General features: G+C 36.3%; 1 protein-coding gene across 3 annotated transcripts in view; it reads left to right on the top strand.

Moving 5' to 3' along the window:
• The window catches only part of AKAP11 (A-kinase anchoring protein 11), a 44,232-nt gene extending 29,201 nt beyond the window's left edge, over positions 1–15,031 (top strand). The window contains exons 9-12 of one of the 3 annotated variants that reach the window (XM_059466491.1): positions 2,716–2,799; positions 3,513–3,559; positions 5,948–6,108; positions 10,654–15,031. In XM_059466491.1, the coding sequence (XP_059322474.1) occupies positions 2,716–2,799; positions 3,513–3,559; positions 5,948–6,108; positions 10,654–10,800 (439 nt within the window). In that variant the 3' untranslated portion in view covers positions 10,801–15,031. Of the gene's footprint in view, positions 1–2,685; positions 2,800–3,512; positions 3,560–5,947; positions 6,109–10,653 lie in introns of all 3 variants that reach the window. The other 2 variants (XM_059466490.1, XM_059466492.1) reach the window with 2 other exon arrangements.
• The last annotated feature ends 271 nt before the right edge of the window (positions 15,032–15,302 follow it).

Raw genomic sequence — 15,302 nt, 5'->3', positions numbered from 1 at the left:
AAAATGATGATGAAAATCTGAGTATAAGAGAGAATATTCACTATGTTGGCAGTTACACAATAAAATATAGATTAGTTGATAAAGGGAAAAAGTATAATAAAATTCTGGACCAGTAGTGCCTGTGTTGTATTTGTGATTTATCATTCCCAAAACAGATGTAAATGAAAAGGTAATTTTTGTAATTTGAAAGAAAATCTGTGTCTCATTAGAAGAGGAATGATCTCAGTTAACATGTTAGTTATAGAAGGGGAGGCATAATTTGGATAGTAAAGTGTTGATGGAGGAAACAGGCATGTGCAAATTGATCAGCTGGTTTTACAGAACTAATTGTGGCTTGGTAACAGCATGTGTGTTCGTCTGTGTTGCTGAACTTTATCAGGTGGAAGCAAGAATCTGGGGTTGTTGCCTTTTGTATAAAAAGATAGCCAGGGGGAGACCTGTAACAAGCACAGACTCAGTGATAATACCCTGATGTGGTTTAACCCCTGCTGACAACTAAGCTCCACCCAGCAGTCAGTCACTCCTGCCAAGGTGGGATGGGGGTGAGAGTTGGAAGAGTGTAGGTGAGAACACTCATGGGTGGAAATAAAGACAGTTTAACAGGTAAAGCAAAAGCCAAGCACAAGCAAAGCAACACCAGAAATTAATTCACTGCTTCCTGTGGGCAGCTCCATTAAGATGAAAAGTATTTAGAGAACTTGCTAGTTAGTTATGCAGGGAAGTGCTTGTGTCTTCTGCTTTTCATGCCTAAATCTGGTGACTTAAATTTAGAATTAAAAAGTTCTTAAGCTTTCTCTCTAGTTGATTTGTAGGTATAAGCACAGGCACAGACATAGGCTTTCCATCCAGCATCCAGGTTGGGTTATAACTCAGAGCAGAAGCCTCTTGCTTTTTTTGTTATTCTTCTGCTGGCTTTTGTTGAAGAGCTGCAGAACAATTACAGAGGCATTATAATGCCTTTGTCTGTTTATTGCTTGTTTTGTGGTTACAGGAGTTTATTTAATAGACTGCTAATTTGGCTGTTAATTAGGAAAAGGTCTCATCTCTTTCTCATACCTCACTGCAATCATATGATTCAATATATATGATTATTTCAGACCAGGATTGACCTCTTTAAAGTGCCTTGTCTCTTGCCTAATCAGAACAGTAGTGTGCAGAGGTTACTCTGTTAGATGACAAGTTCTTTATCCTTTAGTCTGCAGACCAGCACAGCTTTTACTTCTATTTTTGTTCTGCGTTTGTAACTTCCAGTGAAGGAGGCACTGTGAGTGTAAAGTATTGATACCGATAGGCTATATTAACTTTTTTTTTATACCTGTAATTTAATGATTTAAAGCCAAATTTAATATTTCATATAAAGTGTGATAGTCTCACACGGTAGCTCAAGAAATGTTTTTTAGACCAGGTTTGCATTCTCTGCAAATTGGTTTCTTCAGAAGCTTCTGCTCTTTAATTTTCTTTTTTCTTGTTAGCATAACAAGAGAACTCTTTGAATTTTCTTTGGACATGTAGTCTAAATAAACAATAATGTACTGAATAAGGCACTTGCAACTTCTTAAACTTTTTTCACGTTATTTGAGTGTGTTTATTTTGTGGACTTGCTAACCTGCTGTTCATTGTTTGGAAATTGGGATCCAAGCAGGCATGCTGGAGAGCAAGAGACACTGATAGGTGATAATGTTACCGGCAAACACTTGAAAGAGATCAATGTCTGTCTCTTGAAATGTTTTCTTCCCCGATTCTGCTGTTTGCCATGAGTGGAAATGACCTTCAACAGTCACATAAAACTTAAAAGAAAGCGTCTTCCTGCAGCAGTTCTTCTCTGCAGTTACTCCTCAGCTTCTCATGCCATCTCTAGTAGGCAGTCTGCTTTCTTGAAGAATGCTGGATATTTGGAAGTCCTGTTCTTGGAAGGCTTCCAGACATCCTCTGGGGGTGGTATGAAGTGGGGGAATGAGATTTAATCATATGAGTTGCTCAGTGTTGTACATATTGACAGGCTTAACAAACTGTGCTATTTATAATGACTGAAATTAATGAGTGTAAGGACATGCTCAGTTTTTTCAGTTCCTTGCATTGGTTGAATGTAGTCATAGAATAAGTGCAGAATTTTTGGGAACTGTAAGTGAAGTAATCTCTTCAGTATTGTTTTCATAGATTTAAAAACCTACTTTTTTTAAAAGATCAACTTAGAGAACAATATTAAAAATGAAAAAAACCAATTCTTTACTCTAGGAATTCCTTCTCATCAGGTTGTTGGAGATCGTTACTGGGTTTTTGGAGTGAGATGGAAGGATTTTATATGTGAAGTTGTCTTCACAGTGCATAATTTTATTAACTGTTACCTGCTCCTTAAGCAAATAATACAGATGTAATCTATTTTCTTATGAGTAATCCTTTTGAAATTGTTAGCTTTTAGAAATATTCAAGCATTGTGCTTAGACCTGAGGACAGAATTGCTGCTAGCACTGATCTGAAAAATTAATGAGTACAAATTAATCCTTTCACCAGTGTACTGAAACCTGCTAGTTTTGCATTATTGTGCACATTACTGCTCTGGATGGCACTGAGAGCCATGTTTGTTCCAGTAAACCTAGAAAGTTTCAGTGCTCTTGCATTAAATGTCTTGACAAAAGAGTTGTAAGGAAAATGAAGGTTCTAGTTTGAGCTATTGTTCTTTTCTAGTTCAGCTGTCTTCTCTTCTTCTCCTGGCAGTAATGGTAACAGCAGTAGCTGGAGCAGTCTTGGTTTAGAAGGGGATATGTATGAGGAGAATTTATCCTTTCCAACATCAGACAGGTTGGTTGAGTTGAGAAATATAAACCAGATGGGTTCCTCATAATTAATGCATGAAATCATCATTTTTGAAAATAAAAATACAGTACATTTTTTATGCTGATACATTATTCACACTCTTCTCACTTAATCACAATATGATTTTTTCATTAATTAATCCACCCTGAATGATTAAATTTTCTGTGCTAAAACTGATTAATGTATTTTGCTTGCAAAAGGGTCCCTTTTTTGCATGTTCTTGCCTGCAGTTTTTTAAGTCTTTAGATTTACTTTTTTTTTTCATGCAGACTAGAGCTTGCTTCCTACAGGATTTCTGGGTTTTTTTTCCCTTTAGCTTGTGTAAACTTTCAGAATTGCATAGTAATTGGTTTTTATAGACCACTTAGGCTTATCTATAGCTATTCATATCTGTGACATAAGGTGGCTGAACCTTTTCACATATGAAGCAAAACTATTAAAATCAATAAGTAGCACCTTTAACACCTTTCTCATTTCTCTCTTCTCTCTTCTTTTCCTAAGAGAAAATCTTGTGACGTTGATGATAAGTCTGTTTACAATATGAAATGGTGTGAGAAGCAAAGCTGCTTTTCATGATCACTCCTTAATTCTTTTATGATTTTGTTGTTGTTCAACCTTCATTACAGTCTTAGAATTTACTACATTTACTGCATATATTGGATTGTATTCATATTTTTGTTTTCTTAATTAAAATACAGTGATGGAACAGAAGATAAAGATGAAGATTCTAAGGATGCTGTAGAAGGTAACGTCAGTTCCTGCATATGCTACTGTTCTTGTCCTGTGCACTGTACATTAATTTTTTTTTTTAATTCTTTGCCTTTATAGTCTGCAAAATCAGGTGACAACTCTATCATCTCCATTCATCATAATCAATGACAGTCAAGCGTCAGAATTTTCAATTAAAGCCCTACATAATCCTCTTAATACACTGAAATTTGCAGCCTTTGGGTAGTGCTAGTTACTTACTGATGGTTACATAAATTTAATAACATAAGGTAGGGAACTTTGATCAGCTTGTTGAAAGTGTGAATTTGTAGGCAGAGCTTAACTTTTAGGAAAAATATTTGTTAAGGAGCCATGGCAATGCATCTGCATGGCTGCCTTCAAAATGCTGAAGAAGTTACTCAAACTGGGCACATTAATCTTGGAAGAGTCATAAAAAATAATAAAAATCTTGGATTTGATGCATTTGCTACTTTCCATCTCTTCTTAGTGAAGTATAACATAAGGTCTATCCAAAATCTTGTTACAACTTTGTGGTTTGTTAGAAGATCTCTGTGGTCTGGTTCCAGTGTGATTGATGCGCCAGAGTTTGTTAACTGAAATGAGAACAGCCAATACACAGTGTGTGAAGATGGTTTTAAGATGAGCTGATGTTGTAACATTGGTCTTTGTGTTGGGTGTGTTCTGAAGATAAAGTGTTTCCAGGAACTTCTGCTACTTCCTTTCAGATGATACTCTGCCTTGTTGCACATCTTCAAGTAGTCTTAGTGTAAGCAGAAAGATGTGTTGATTGGAGTTTTTTTCTCTCTTTTTATGCTCCTGGAAAATGTATCTAAGTAACCAACGTCTCTTAATTGTATTAAATGAGATGTTACTCTAACGATATAAGAAAATAAAGCTATATAATCTATATTAATGAGTATTTTTTCCTTAGAATAATTGTTATTAAAGTATCTTCTAATCTGCAGGTTTTAATTTGCTTTCTTTTGGTCTCAACTTTAAAAGTTCTGGCATCTCAAATATTCAAATTTCTCAGTTAGGATAGTGATGGGATTTTTTCTTTACATGGTTTGGGTGTCACCTACTGTCTGTAGTGCAACAGCCTGCTTTATACTGTATTAAGGATTTTCTAGTGAAATTTTTCCAGTCTAATTTCCTCACCTTCTCACTATTGTTTTGAGAAGGGTCTTTCTGTTGTGTAATTGTAGGACTCTTTAAACAGTGTGCTAGGTAGAACACTTTGTACCTGGTGTTGTACATTTGGAAGTTCTGTTCATGTCATACCTGGAAATGTCTGGCTTTTTCTAAGCTGACTGTGCCTTGGTCACCAAAGAATTTGAATCAAAGCCTTAGTATTAAAGGTACATTTATTTTATAATACTAAAAAATGTACCAGAATTTCCCAGCAATGTTACCACAATGCTTTCCACCCACTGTCATAATCTTTTAAAAAATTGTTCTTTCTCCTGTGAAGAAGTTAAATTTTGGAGCTCCTAGACAAATAATCTGTTGTCCACTGAAAGGACTGTTTGACAGTTTTGCTAGTTAATTTTCTCTTGCTTTTACTTCTGTGGGAATCTGTTTCAACTTGCTTGACTTTGCCACTTGGGAATGAATACCTTGTGTACCTCAATTTTCACAGCCTTAGTTGGAAGAGTATTGAGATTGAGCTAAACTCAACATGAATAAGTGTTTGTGTTGTTGATATATTCCATGTTTCTAGAGTCAAGTTCAGTAGTTTGGAAGCAGTGACTCCAGCTTGGAGGGCACTACATACGTGCCTAGTTGTTTCTGGGATTGTGATAAAGAATCTCTGTGGTAGCTGGATACAGAAACTCAGCCTGGGAACAGAGGTTGACAATACTGTAGTTCCTAAATGTTATTTACTACTCTTCCAATGCTGTACAAATTTTTGGAGCTTATGCTCTAAAAGAAATGTTGAAAAACTGGATATGCCTCAGTAAACCAGCGGTATATTTTGTAAAAGTTCAAGAGGCCGTCTGATCAGTGCAGGAAAGAATTCAGAAATACATACTTCTTAAAATGAGTTAAATGAAGGCACAGCAAAAAACTGCAGCTTGAAATGGAAGGAGCTGATGGACCATGTGAGAGCCATTGCTGTTTAATGAACAGCAATGAAAGTCTATGCTAAATTTCTTGTCATTATAGTTTATGTATCTTTTAATATGTAGCTATGTTTGCACATGGTTGTAAATGGGATAAACAGTACTTCCTAATGGGAAAGTTCTGAAACACTTGCGACCAATCTAGGTTTTTCCTTTCATATTATCTGTGTACACTAAATTGAGGGGTTTTTAAGATAATATAGTCTATAAACAGTGAACTACAGAGATTTTTTTGAAACAATTTGAAGCTATAGATTTGCTCGTTTTATATTTAATGTTAGGTTTGGAGCAAGTGCGAAAGACTTTATCAATAATGAATATTGATCTGGAACCAAATCTAGTGGACCCACAGCTCAGAGCAGCCCTCCAGTGGCTGGCAGCTTCTGAAACAGAGGTGTCTGACCTTCACTTCCGCGACACCGCTGCAAGGGAATTCGTCTTTGTAAGTACTCGGGCCTGATGGGTGGTGGGAAAGGGGAAGGGTTTCCTTGGCTTCCATTTGCTGTGATTTACCAGCTGCTATTACTTCCTTTGCTGTTCACTGCTGAGGAAAATAATTATTTAAATCCTGAGAGGTCAAAGTGGGGCAGCATGTTTCGCCTGTGTATATACCATACATAAATCAGTATGCATCAAAGCTGATTTTTTCACTTCTCCACTTACAAGTGTTTTACTCCAAAAAGGATTCAATCACATAATTTCTGTTTGGTGAAATTTAGATTTCTTGAAGCATTTTTTACTTAGTATTTAATTGTTTATAAAATGAATCTTTACAAGAACTTGGTCATGCAAATTTTTTTCTAACTTCATGTGTTCTGCTTAGGGTTGTTTTGGTTTGTGGGGTTTTTTTGTTTATGTTTTGTTGGGGTTTTTTCACAGCAAAGATGCATTATCTTGTGAGGAAGAAGTTTAGTTTTGAAGTAAATGTTATGTCTTTATTCTGTAAGCTACTAAAACCAAAACTACTAAAAAGAATTCTCAATAAGATTCTTTTATTCTTAGGTGCCTTTACTTTCATTTGATTAATCAAACTTTCAAAGAACTGGGCATTAGCAATTTGCGTGTCTCTGGAAAGGCTCAGTATTTTGGTATGCATGCTGTCCTGAGTATTTCCATCAGAAACACATGAGAGAAACTTACTATTCCAATAAAATCATAAAACCTATTCTTTCATGGCTGCACACCAAACTACACATGATAATGTGGATTTTCTTACATTAAACTTATATTTTTTAATCAACCAAGAAATTATTTTAACATTACCTTGTTATGGAAAGGCTAACTTAATAGATATATAGGAATTGTCTTTAATGATGAGGTTCATAGGAATAATAATTATAAAATATTTGTATTTTGTGACCCGATAATGTGAAAAAATGCTAGCATGATACCTTTAATAGCATTTTAACAATTAAGATCTTGGCAAAAATGACTTACTGCACTTACCAGAATATTAAGGAAGAAAAAGCTTGCTCTTGGTTCTGAAATTTAATATTGTTCTCTTCAGCCTGGGGCTTTCCAAAGCTTACATCATCATATCAGGAGAAAAGTGGAGTTAGTGGGAGGTAAAGGTCAGTATGACAAAGAAGACTCGCAGAGCTGGATGGATGTGTGCACCGATGGTGCTTAGTTACTGGAGAATTGTGAAAGGTGCCTAGAGGCCAGTCCAGATTGTACCTGGTCTGCATTCTCCTAAGAGAGGCTCCTGCCTTCCTTACACACAAAGAGAATGATAATTTTGGAGTGTTTTTTCTGTCTATATAACTGTATGGAATGTGAATATTGGATTTGGAGAGTAGGAAGTTTTGCATTCTTACTTTAAATAACTCAAAAAGTTTGGAAACGTTGTTTTGGCATGCCCTATCCTCCTTTTCTGGAGCTTGGCATGTTTGCTTTAGAATTATTTCAAGAATATATTTGTCTGTACATTAGTTCTGACAGAGTGGACTTTGTGCTTCCGTAAACTGGAAGGCAGTTTGAGAATACTTTTCTCCATTTCTGTGCTATTTGAAATTATTTGGTTTAGTCCTTATATTAATATGTTTCTTCTTTGTTACTGTTTATAAGTGCCTTAACACAAAGAAGAAAATACATCACTTTTTCTGTTCTCACATGCTTGGCTGAGCATTCTCTGGAGGTTTTTGAAGGTTTTTTCAATGAGTTTGGGTTAGGGATAACAGTCATTCTGACCTCATGAAATCTTTTGCCTTCTCTTGAAGATCTGTTCATCTGTTTCAATAGTCAATCAATCTTGTTGCAAATACTTGGGTAGAATAGTGGTAGGACCCACAAGTGTTAATAATAATTTATTTTTTGTGTACCTGAGACACATTTATCTAACAATATAATATGAAAGACACAAAAGAGATGGCAGGTGCCTCTTTTAAAAATTTTTCCATGAGTCTCTTGTTCTTTGGCCAGCTCTGAGTAAAGAGACTGCAGAGCTGTGGTGCTGAGATTTGAGCCTTTGAGCCAATGCTCCAGGACACACAGGAAAGATATATATATATATATATATATATTAGCAGGCTGTGAATCTGACCACGACTCCAGCTGCTTTAATAAGATGACATTAATAAGAGAAGAGCACTCTGGAAAATAGCAGTGTCTGTTATGTGTGCCCTCTTAAAAAATGATAATATTTTTCTACTTGACACTTCAGTTATAAATTGATTCTGAGTTGACACCTGAAGGTAAGACCTGGCAGGCAGTAGTCATGCACTCCTGAAAATGATAAGTAGTTAATTGTTTCAATTAGTTTTATATATTATTTTAGTTGTCCAGATGCAATTTTGTTAAAAAAAATTGAAATTGTGTTTCCCTCCCCGGAGGCAGAGAATGATTACCTGTTTTTCATTCCATCCCGCTTCCCAATGGGAGTGTTCTCCGTTCCAGACGGAATTCGATTGGAAGCGGTCATTCCCGGCTGCTGCAGAGCCCAGCGCGGCCCTGCAGGGGGCGCTGCAGCCCAGCAGGAGCCGTGGCCGCTGCCGGTCCCGCGGCGTCTCCCGGGGACCCTCGGGCGTCACCCAGCCCGGCCTCTGGGCAGCCCGGCGGGCCTTAGAGCTCCTCGGAAACAGCCATTTGCTCTGTAAGCAGTGCGTGAGCCCTGGAAGGGAGCAAAGGCTCGTGTTAGCTGAGCGCGGCAGGGTGGTGAGCCGCCGCTGTGATGTGGCTGCAGAAAAGGCAGGCGGGCTCCTAGCGTGTACCAGGCAGGGTGTTTGTTGCTTGCAGCAGCTGGGTATGAACTCTTCCTTAAGGGTGCTTGTTATGCTCAGCAAGGCAGAAAGACGTTAAATACCTATGTATGTAACAAAATACATTTGTTAGGAGGATAACAAGAAATCAGTAAATTAGAATAGATCTTGACTTCTGTGAGATGCCTGACAATGTGGATATGCAAGTGCCATGATTAAAAAATCATATGTATTCCATTTTTAATGAGACCTTACTTACCTGTTTAAGAGTCTTATTTTGAGTTAACTCTAATATTTCACTTGTCTGGCAGGAAGAAAGAGATTGGTCATCTAAAGAAATAGTGAGATTAAACATGAAATAAATATTTAGGTGCCACTTCTGTAGTTTTACTGTAGTATAAAGCTTATTTAGACAAAAGTTTTATATTTCATTTGCTGAAGTAGGTATTTGGACATTAGCCACACTTTCCTCTGGCAGAGGAAAGAAAAATGGCCATTCTTTTATAAATGAACAAACATAATTTACGAAATTGCATGTTGTAGAATATAAAGCTCCTACTTCCTGTGCTCTGCTTTGAAATTCACAGAAATAACTACAGATTTCAGTCTCTTCCTATATAGAAAAGATGTCCTTAATTTCTACTGAGAAAAGTTGCCAGTGTTCAGAATAAATTATGCTCAGGTTTAGAGAGGATTTTTTGCTTGTTCAAGTTAATGTTTTTCTCAAGAAGTTAATTGTTTGATACAAGTTTTTATAACCATGTTCTTTCTGTCAGTCCTATCACCTGCCTTGTTGCAGTTGGAACATCGGCTAGGTAAAGAAGCAGGGAAAGATTGTCTTCCTTTTTATTTTTTTTTAGAACTTTATATTGCAATCTGACAGGTCTCACAGTAGAAACTATATGAATTTTTAATTCTGTAGCTGTGAAAAATATGTGTATTACTTTTTTTAAACTTAATATGTGGAATGTCTTGGTAGGGACTATAAAAGGGGTTAAAAATTTACAGCTCCAGGGAATAAGTAGGATGTCTAAACTGTGTTTACAAAATTCAGCATTGACAGGTGTCCAGAAAGCTACAGAGAATACTTTGTTTGTGTGGGTATTTGTTTATTTCTTTAAACTAAAAATTGTTAGGTTTTTACTCCTGGGCAAGCTGTCAAATTCATTCTTTCCTTAGGGTAGGCTATCTTACACATATAGCTGAGCTTGACACATCAGCTATGGAAGATTTTTTCCTTTGGATCCTGGGGGAAAAGAAATGTTTTCAACTACACTGATCTCTGCTCCTGAGTGGTAGTTTAACTTAATCATCACCTTTTCCTCCTCCCCAAGATGTTATAATTTCCCAACACTGAAGAAACTGTTTTCATTGAGGGTAGTGTCTGTGCCACACCAACCACACTATATGTTGTGAAAGGAAAATCCACATCCTTTTATTAAGACAGAGTTTTGTCTTTTTATACATGCATTATTGGCATGGGAGGGGTGGCAAATGTCTTAATCTTGTGTTCAGAATTTCCTGTTTTCTGCAGTCTTGATGAACCACAGTCCTCATACCTGTGGCACCACATAATTTGAAAATGGTGCTCCCTCCAGAAGAAAGTTTTGTGAAGACTGCCCTAAAAAAAGTGCTCAATTCTTGCGGAAGTTTTTGTTTTTATAGATGTGGGAATAACGATTAACTCATTACAACTGATCTCTTATGACCTAATGTTTCAAGAATAACTTCTGTAACTTAATCAGGATGTCCTAGTCAAAATATTTTGTGTTCCCCTGTTTCCCCTTTAGCTTTCTAGAAGACTGAGAGAAAGAGATTGGAAAGTTGGAGATCTCTTGCAAGCAGTGCTGAAATATTGTGAAATGATAGAGACGGCATCTGATGGAGAGCAAGCTCTGAGTAAATCTCTGGTCAGTTGGCTTCTGGAAAATGTCTGAAAAATCCAAAGATGCGACACTCTTCACTTCATTCCTCTTCTGAAAGGAGATAGAAGGAACACAGATGTGTAAAGTAAAATTCAGCTAGTGAATTTTTAAGTAATAGTCAGTGTTAAAAGACTTTGAGGTGAAAGTCAAAATAGCTGTGCTGTGCTTTGTGATACTGTGCACATGGTATGTTTATTCAGTCCATAATCGGTGTTGTCCACCCACGCATAAATTGTATTTACTGCTGTGTTCATACCTCTGAGATATTTATGAACAGCCTTTGTCTATGATCATAGTCCACAGGAGACAGTCTCAGACATGATATTCATTATTCCCTTGTGCCAGGATAGCTTTCTCCCACTCCTTTGTGTGTTATATTCATAGCAGGACTAAGAGCACTGATTTCAGCAACAAGCTGCTCTGGAATACCTTGCTGCAGACAGTGGAAGAAATATTCATTTTGGCCAGGTGTTACATGCCCAAGAGCAGCATTGCCAGGAAGAAAATTGTGACCTGCCCAAGCAGCCCCGTAATACAGTCTGGCTTCATAGCCACCTTTATCAGTTTTAAATTTATGTGAAGATGGGATAGTCTGCTCTGAAATTGCTGAGGTGCAAATGCATGAATTTGTTGACTCCTGTAGAACTGGTAACTTCTGGTAGAAGGGCAGAGTGAGAAGTTGAGCATAATTTTGTATGTAATTCTTTAACAAGGTTTCCTGAAGCTTGCCAGTCAGATTTAAATTGCTAAATTTTTTACTGAGGCTTTTTGTATGCAGATACTTCTGTGACACTAGTTCTGTGTCAGAGAATTTGTACATTAGTCTCTCACACAGATGTATTAAAAGTAGAAGATACAAATTTCTGAGTATTTTGGCCATCTTTTCAGATAGTTTTAATTCCTTTCCAAGAGCCACATAGGAATTTCCTTTTTATGAATAAAAACAATGTTGTTACTCAGTGAGCATGAAAGTGTTTAGCAAAGAAAGCTAGTAAAAATGTAAAGGGAAAATTTCTTGCAAATTGATTTTTCATTTTTGTTAACTACCTTCACTGAATTTTTTAAAGGCACTTTTAATTGAGTATTTTTGGCAGTCTTGTCAGGTTTCTCACCAGTGCTGCTGATCTGCCTTTCTGTCCGAAGGGAAATCTGAACCTTCACTTATCCTGAGGTTTGAAAATGTTTTTTGGGATTTGTTTTTTTATATATCCTTGAGAGAAAAAAGGCATGTGCTGGTGATTACCAGGTTGCCACCTAAAACTTGGTAAATAATCATAGAGCATTACTGATTTTGGATTAACAAAAAAATCTTAATAGCTTTTTCACAGAAAAATATACTGTTGTTATAGTACACAGTTTTGTGATCCCAAACAAGGAGAGATACAGTCTCCAAATCTATTCCAGATTTTTAATGGCATATGTACAATTCTGATTACCCCTACCCCATGATTTGCTACAAAGTGTTGCACTGGTAAATTCAAGAGCACTGTTCTTGCAGTGTCGTGGTGTTTCAGGAAAGCATTCCACTGGCCTCTTTGCAGAGGCATGGTTGGTTTTAGTCCTCTTTTGTCATCTGGATTTCTGCCTTGGATCTCACGAAGTTCACCTTTCTCACAGAGCCAAAGATTCTTCATGTTTTTGTATGTGCACATACATGTGTTCACACATGTGAATGGACACAGCTTTGTTTATCTGTGTGTGTATGAGATCTCACTGCTGTGAACTCCTGGTGCAAACTTCTACCACTAAATTAACATTCTGTTATGCTCAGTTTATTTCCTCACTTCATATATCATTTCACTGATTGGAAAGTCAATGTATGTGGCAAAAAGACCAAAAGCCACTTCAAGGTCTTTTGTATTGTTATAGGTAATACAATCCAGGCACCAGGAATTCTTTTTCTCTGGAGCCAAAAGCATGGCAGAGGAAGTTATTTAATTCCTATATTTGGAAGGTAGTTCTAGTAGCAAATATTTTTAAAGAATTGTACAAAGGTTGTCTGGATTTTTTCTTCCTCTCCCAAACGCCCTGTATTCCTTTTTCCCCTTTTTTTTTTTCTTTTAAAGTTTGATTTTCAATATTGTTTTAGACAAAAATTTGAAATAATTCCCTGGCTATACCACCTTCCCCTTAACTCAGCAATAATATACTTGTACAAATTTACCTATAAAATTGAAATGTCAAGGAAATAAAATGTTAAAAGCAGTGCCTCATGACTAGATTTTTCTCACCAGGTGGAATTTCAGGACATGAGGATACAGTAGAGTATAGTAAAGTGTTTCTGTACAGTGAGGAAGATATTAAAGGTATTCCAAATATACAAAACCATACATTTAAAAAACCTACAACACAAAACACAACCAACAAAAAACACTGCAGGAACAGCCATTTTTTAACTCATTTATTCAAAATGGTGGGTTTTGTAAACTTAGTGAAGTGCTTTTTCATTTCCTTTACTTTCTTGTAGAAAGGCAGAAGATCACGCCATTCACAAAGCTTACAACTATTCACAAAGTTAAGTAGACAACAGTTGCACTGAAAAATATTTTTTTAAATGGAATCCTGTTTTCAGACTGGATCAAATATGTTGTGTAACTATTGATTGGTCTTACATTAAGGAAGAAATGGTTTAATTATCCTCTGAGGAAAGTAGCATAGTTTCCAAATTTTCATGGGAAAAATAGTAGAAAATACTTCATTTTTACTGAAAACAAGCTAAAAAAGCCCAAACCAGTTTTCTACACAAATTGTTTTAAATTTCTTCAGAATGACTTAACTTTCCTCCTTCTGTGTAAAGTTAAAAAGCATTATTCTAGCCTGGCAAAATTATTACAATTTAATAATTTTAATAATCCTTGAAAACCATACTGTGACTGTTTCTAACTGGTGCTCTTTGCCATATTAATGAGAAAGCTGTTCCTTGCTAATGCAAGTCTTAAATTACACTTTTACTGAGTTTGTTTAAAACTCCTGACCACAAATACAGAAATGTAAGTGAAAACTCTAAAAACATGAAGGGCCACATTCTGGTCCCTTTAAAACATACAACTCTGCTTTATAAACAAACATAATAAGGTAGAGTTTGATTCATCTTGCATTTTGTCTGTATGGTAACCCTTGTAATTTAATTTTTATGTTGAGGAAAGTATATCCTTGGATGTTACTGTTTCAGAAATCACCCAGACATTTCATAAACACATTTGGTGTTCTAAAAAATGGAAGTGTTTTGATGTTTTGTAAGATTCTGTAGAAAAAGCACTTTGAGAAACAGTCCCTCTGTAAAGCAAGTTAGCAGTGGCCATATTTAAAACTAGTTTAAGCATTCAGAACAGGGTGCATAAATAATACAAAGAATGCATAAAGCCTTAAAATAAAAACTGAACAAAATTCAAGCCCATATTTGAAAATTAAGGAGGATTTGCTGTCTCAAAACAAGGATGTGAAAAGGCAGCTCAGATAATGTGTGTGAATGCAATTTCTGTAGGATCTTTGTTCTTGAGTTTTAGAAGATTGTGTAAGCTTTTTAGAAAAAAGCCAACCAAAACCCCAAAACCCAGAAACCCACATTCCGAGACTAATTAGGTCTCTCAAAAATGGTATCAGATTTTAAGTGTTACATTTTCTAATGTAACTTTGTCTGGGACCTTTTCTATGAAGAGAGACAAATTGTTGGAGATGGGAACACAGTGAGTAGTAAACACCAGCGCAAACCCCTGTAGTTCTAGACAGTCGATTTGCAAAGAAAAATACAAGATTCAGGAATGATTTTTATTGTAAGAAATTTGGCTTTTCAGCAAGAGCCACTACTGTCAAGCATTTACTGTACTTGAGTCTGAAGAGGCAGGTACAGAGCCCAGCCACTGTAGTCACTTTATTTTGTATCATCTTTGTACATTCCTGTTGTATAGCTGGTGTTTTAGTTTTAGAGGGCCTTTGTTCTAATGTCTGAACAGTATTTAATAATAAAATTTATTATAATTTGCTGGAACTGCTGCTTATTTGTGCAGTGTTACAGTAATTCACAGCCCAGTTAGTAATGCAATTGTATACCAAAAGCAGTTTGAATAACTAAATGTTTATGTAACTGTACTCAATGAATATGAAGGTCTTGTACTGTATAATGGTGACAAGTTTTACCATTTTAGTAACTTAACTATATTCAGTTTTCAGATTATGAACTCCAGGTTGCACTAAATTTGTCCTTGTTTTAGCAGTGGCTTAAAATAAAACACATTTCACTGGCTTCGAGAGTGCTGTCATTTCTTGTCAATTCATGGAATGTTATTTTTCTTTTCAGCAAACACAGCTAAGAGCAGTCTTGGTCAGTGGCTGTGTGAGGAAGGGTGTAGTAAGGAGTGCATCAGTAGATGGCATACTTCTTACAGAGTTAAATTGGAGTCCTGCAAGGGGTGAGGACCCTGCTTTACTGTCTTTATGCTGTAAGGTGAGCCCACAGTTCCACTGACACGCAGTAAAGTGTCACACAGACTCTACTCACAGCACAAGGGGCATGT

Source organism: Ammospiza nelsoni, chromosome 2 (assembly GCF_027579445.1).
Source record: "Ammospiza nelsoni isolate bAmmNel1 chromosome 2, bAmmNel1.pri, whole genome shotgun sequence".
Lineage (NCBI taxonomy): Eukaryota > Metazoa > Chordata > Aves > Passeriformes > Passerellidae > Ammospiza > Ammospiza nelsoni.
The sequence above is the reverse complement of the archived record's forward strand: the minus strand, read 5'-3'. Positions and strand labels throughout refer to the sequence as shown.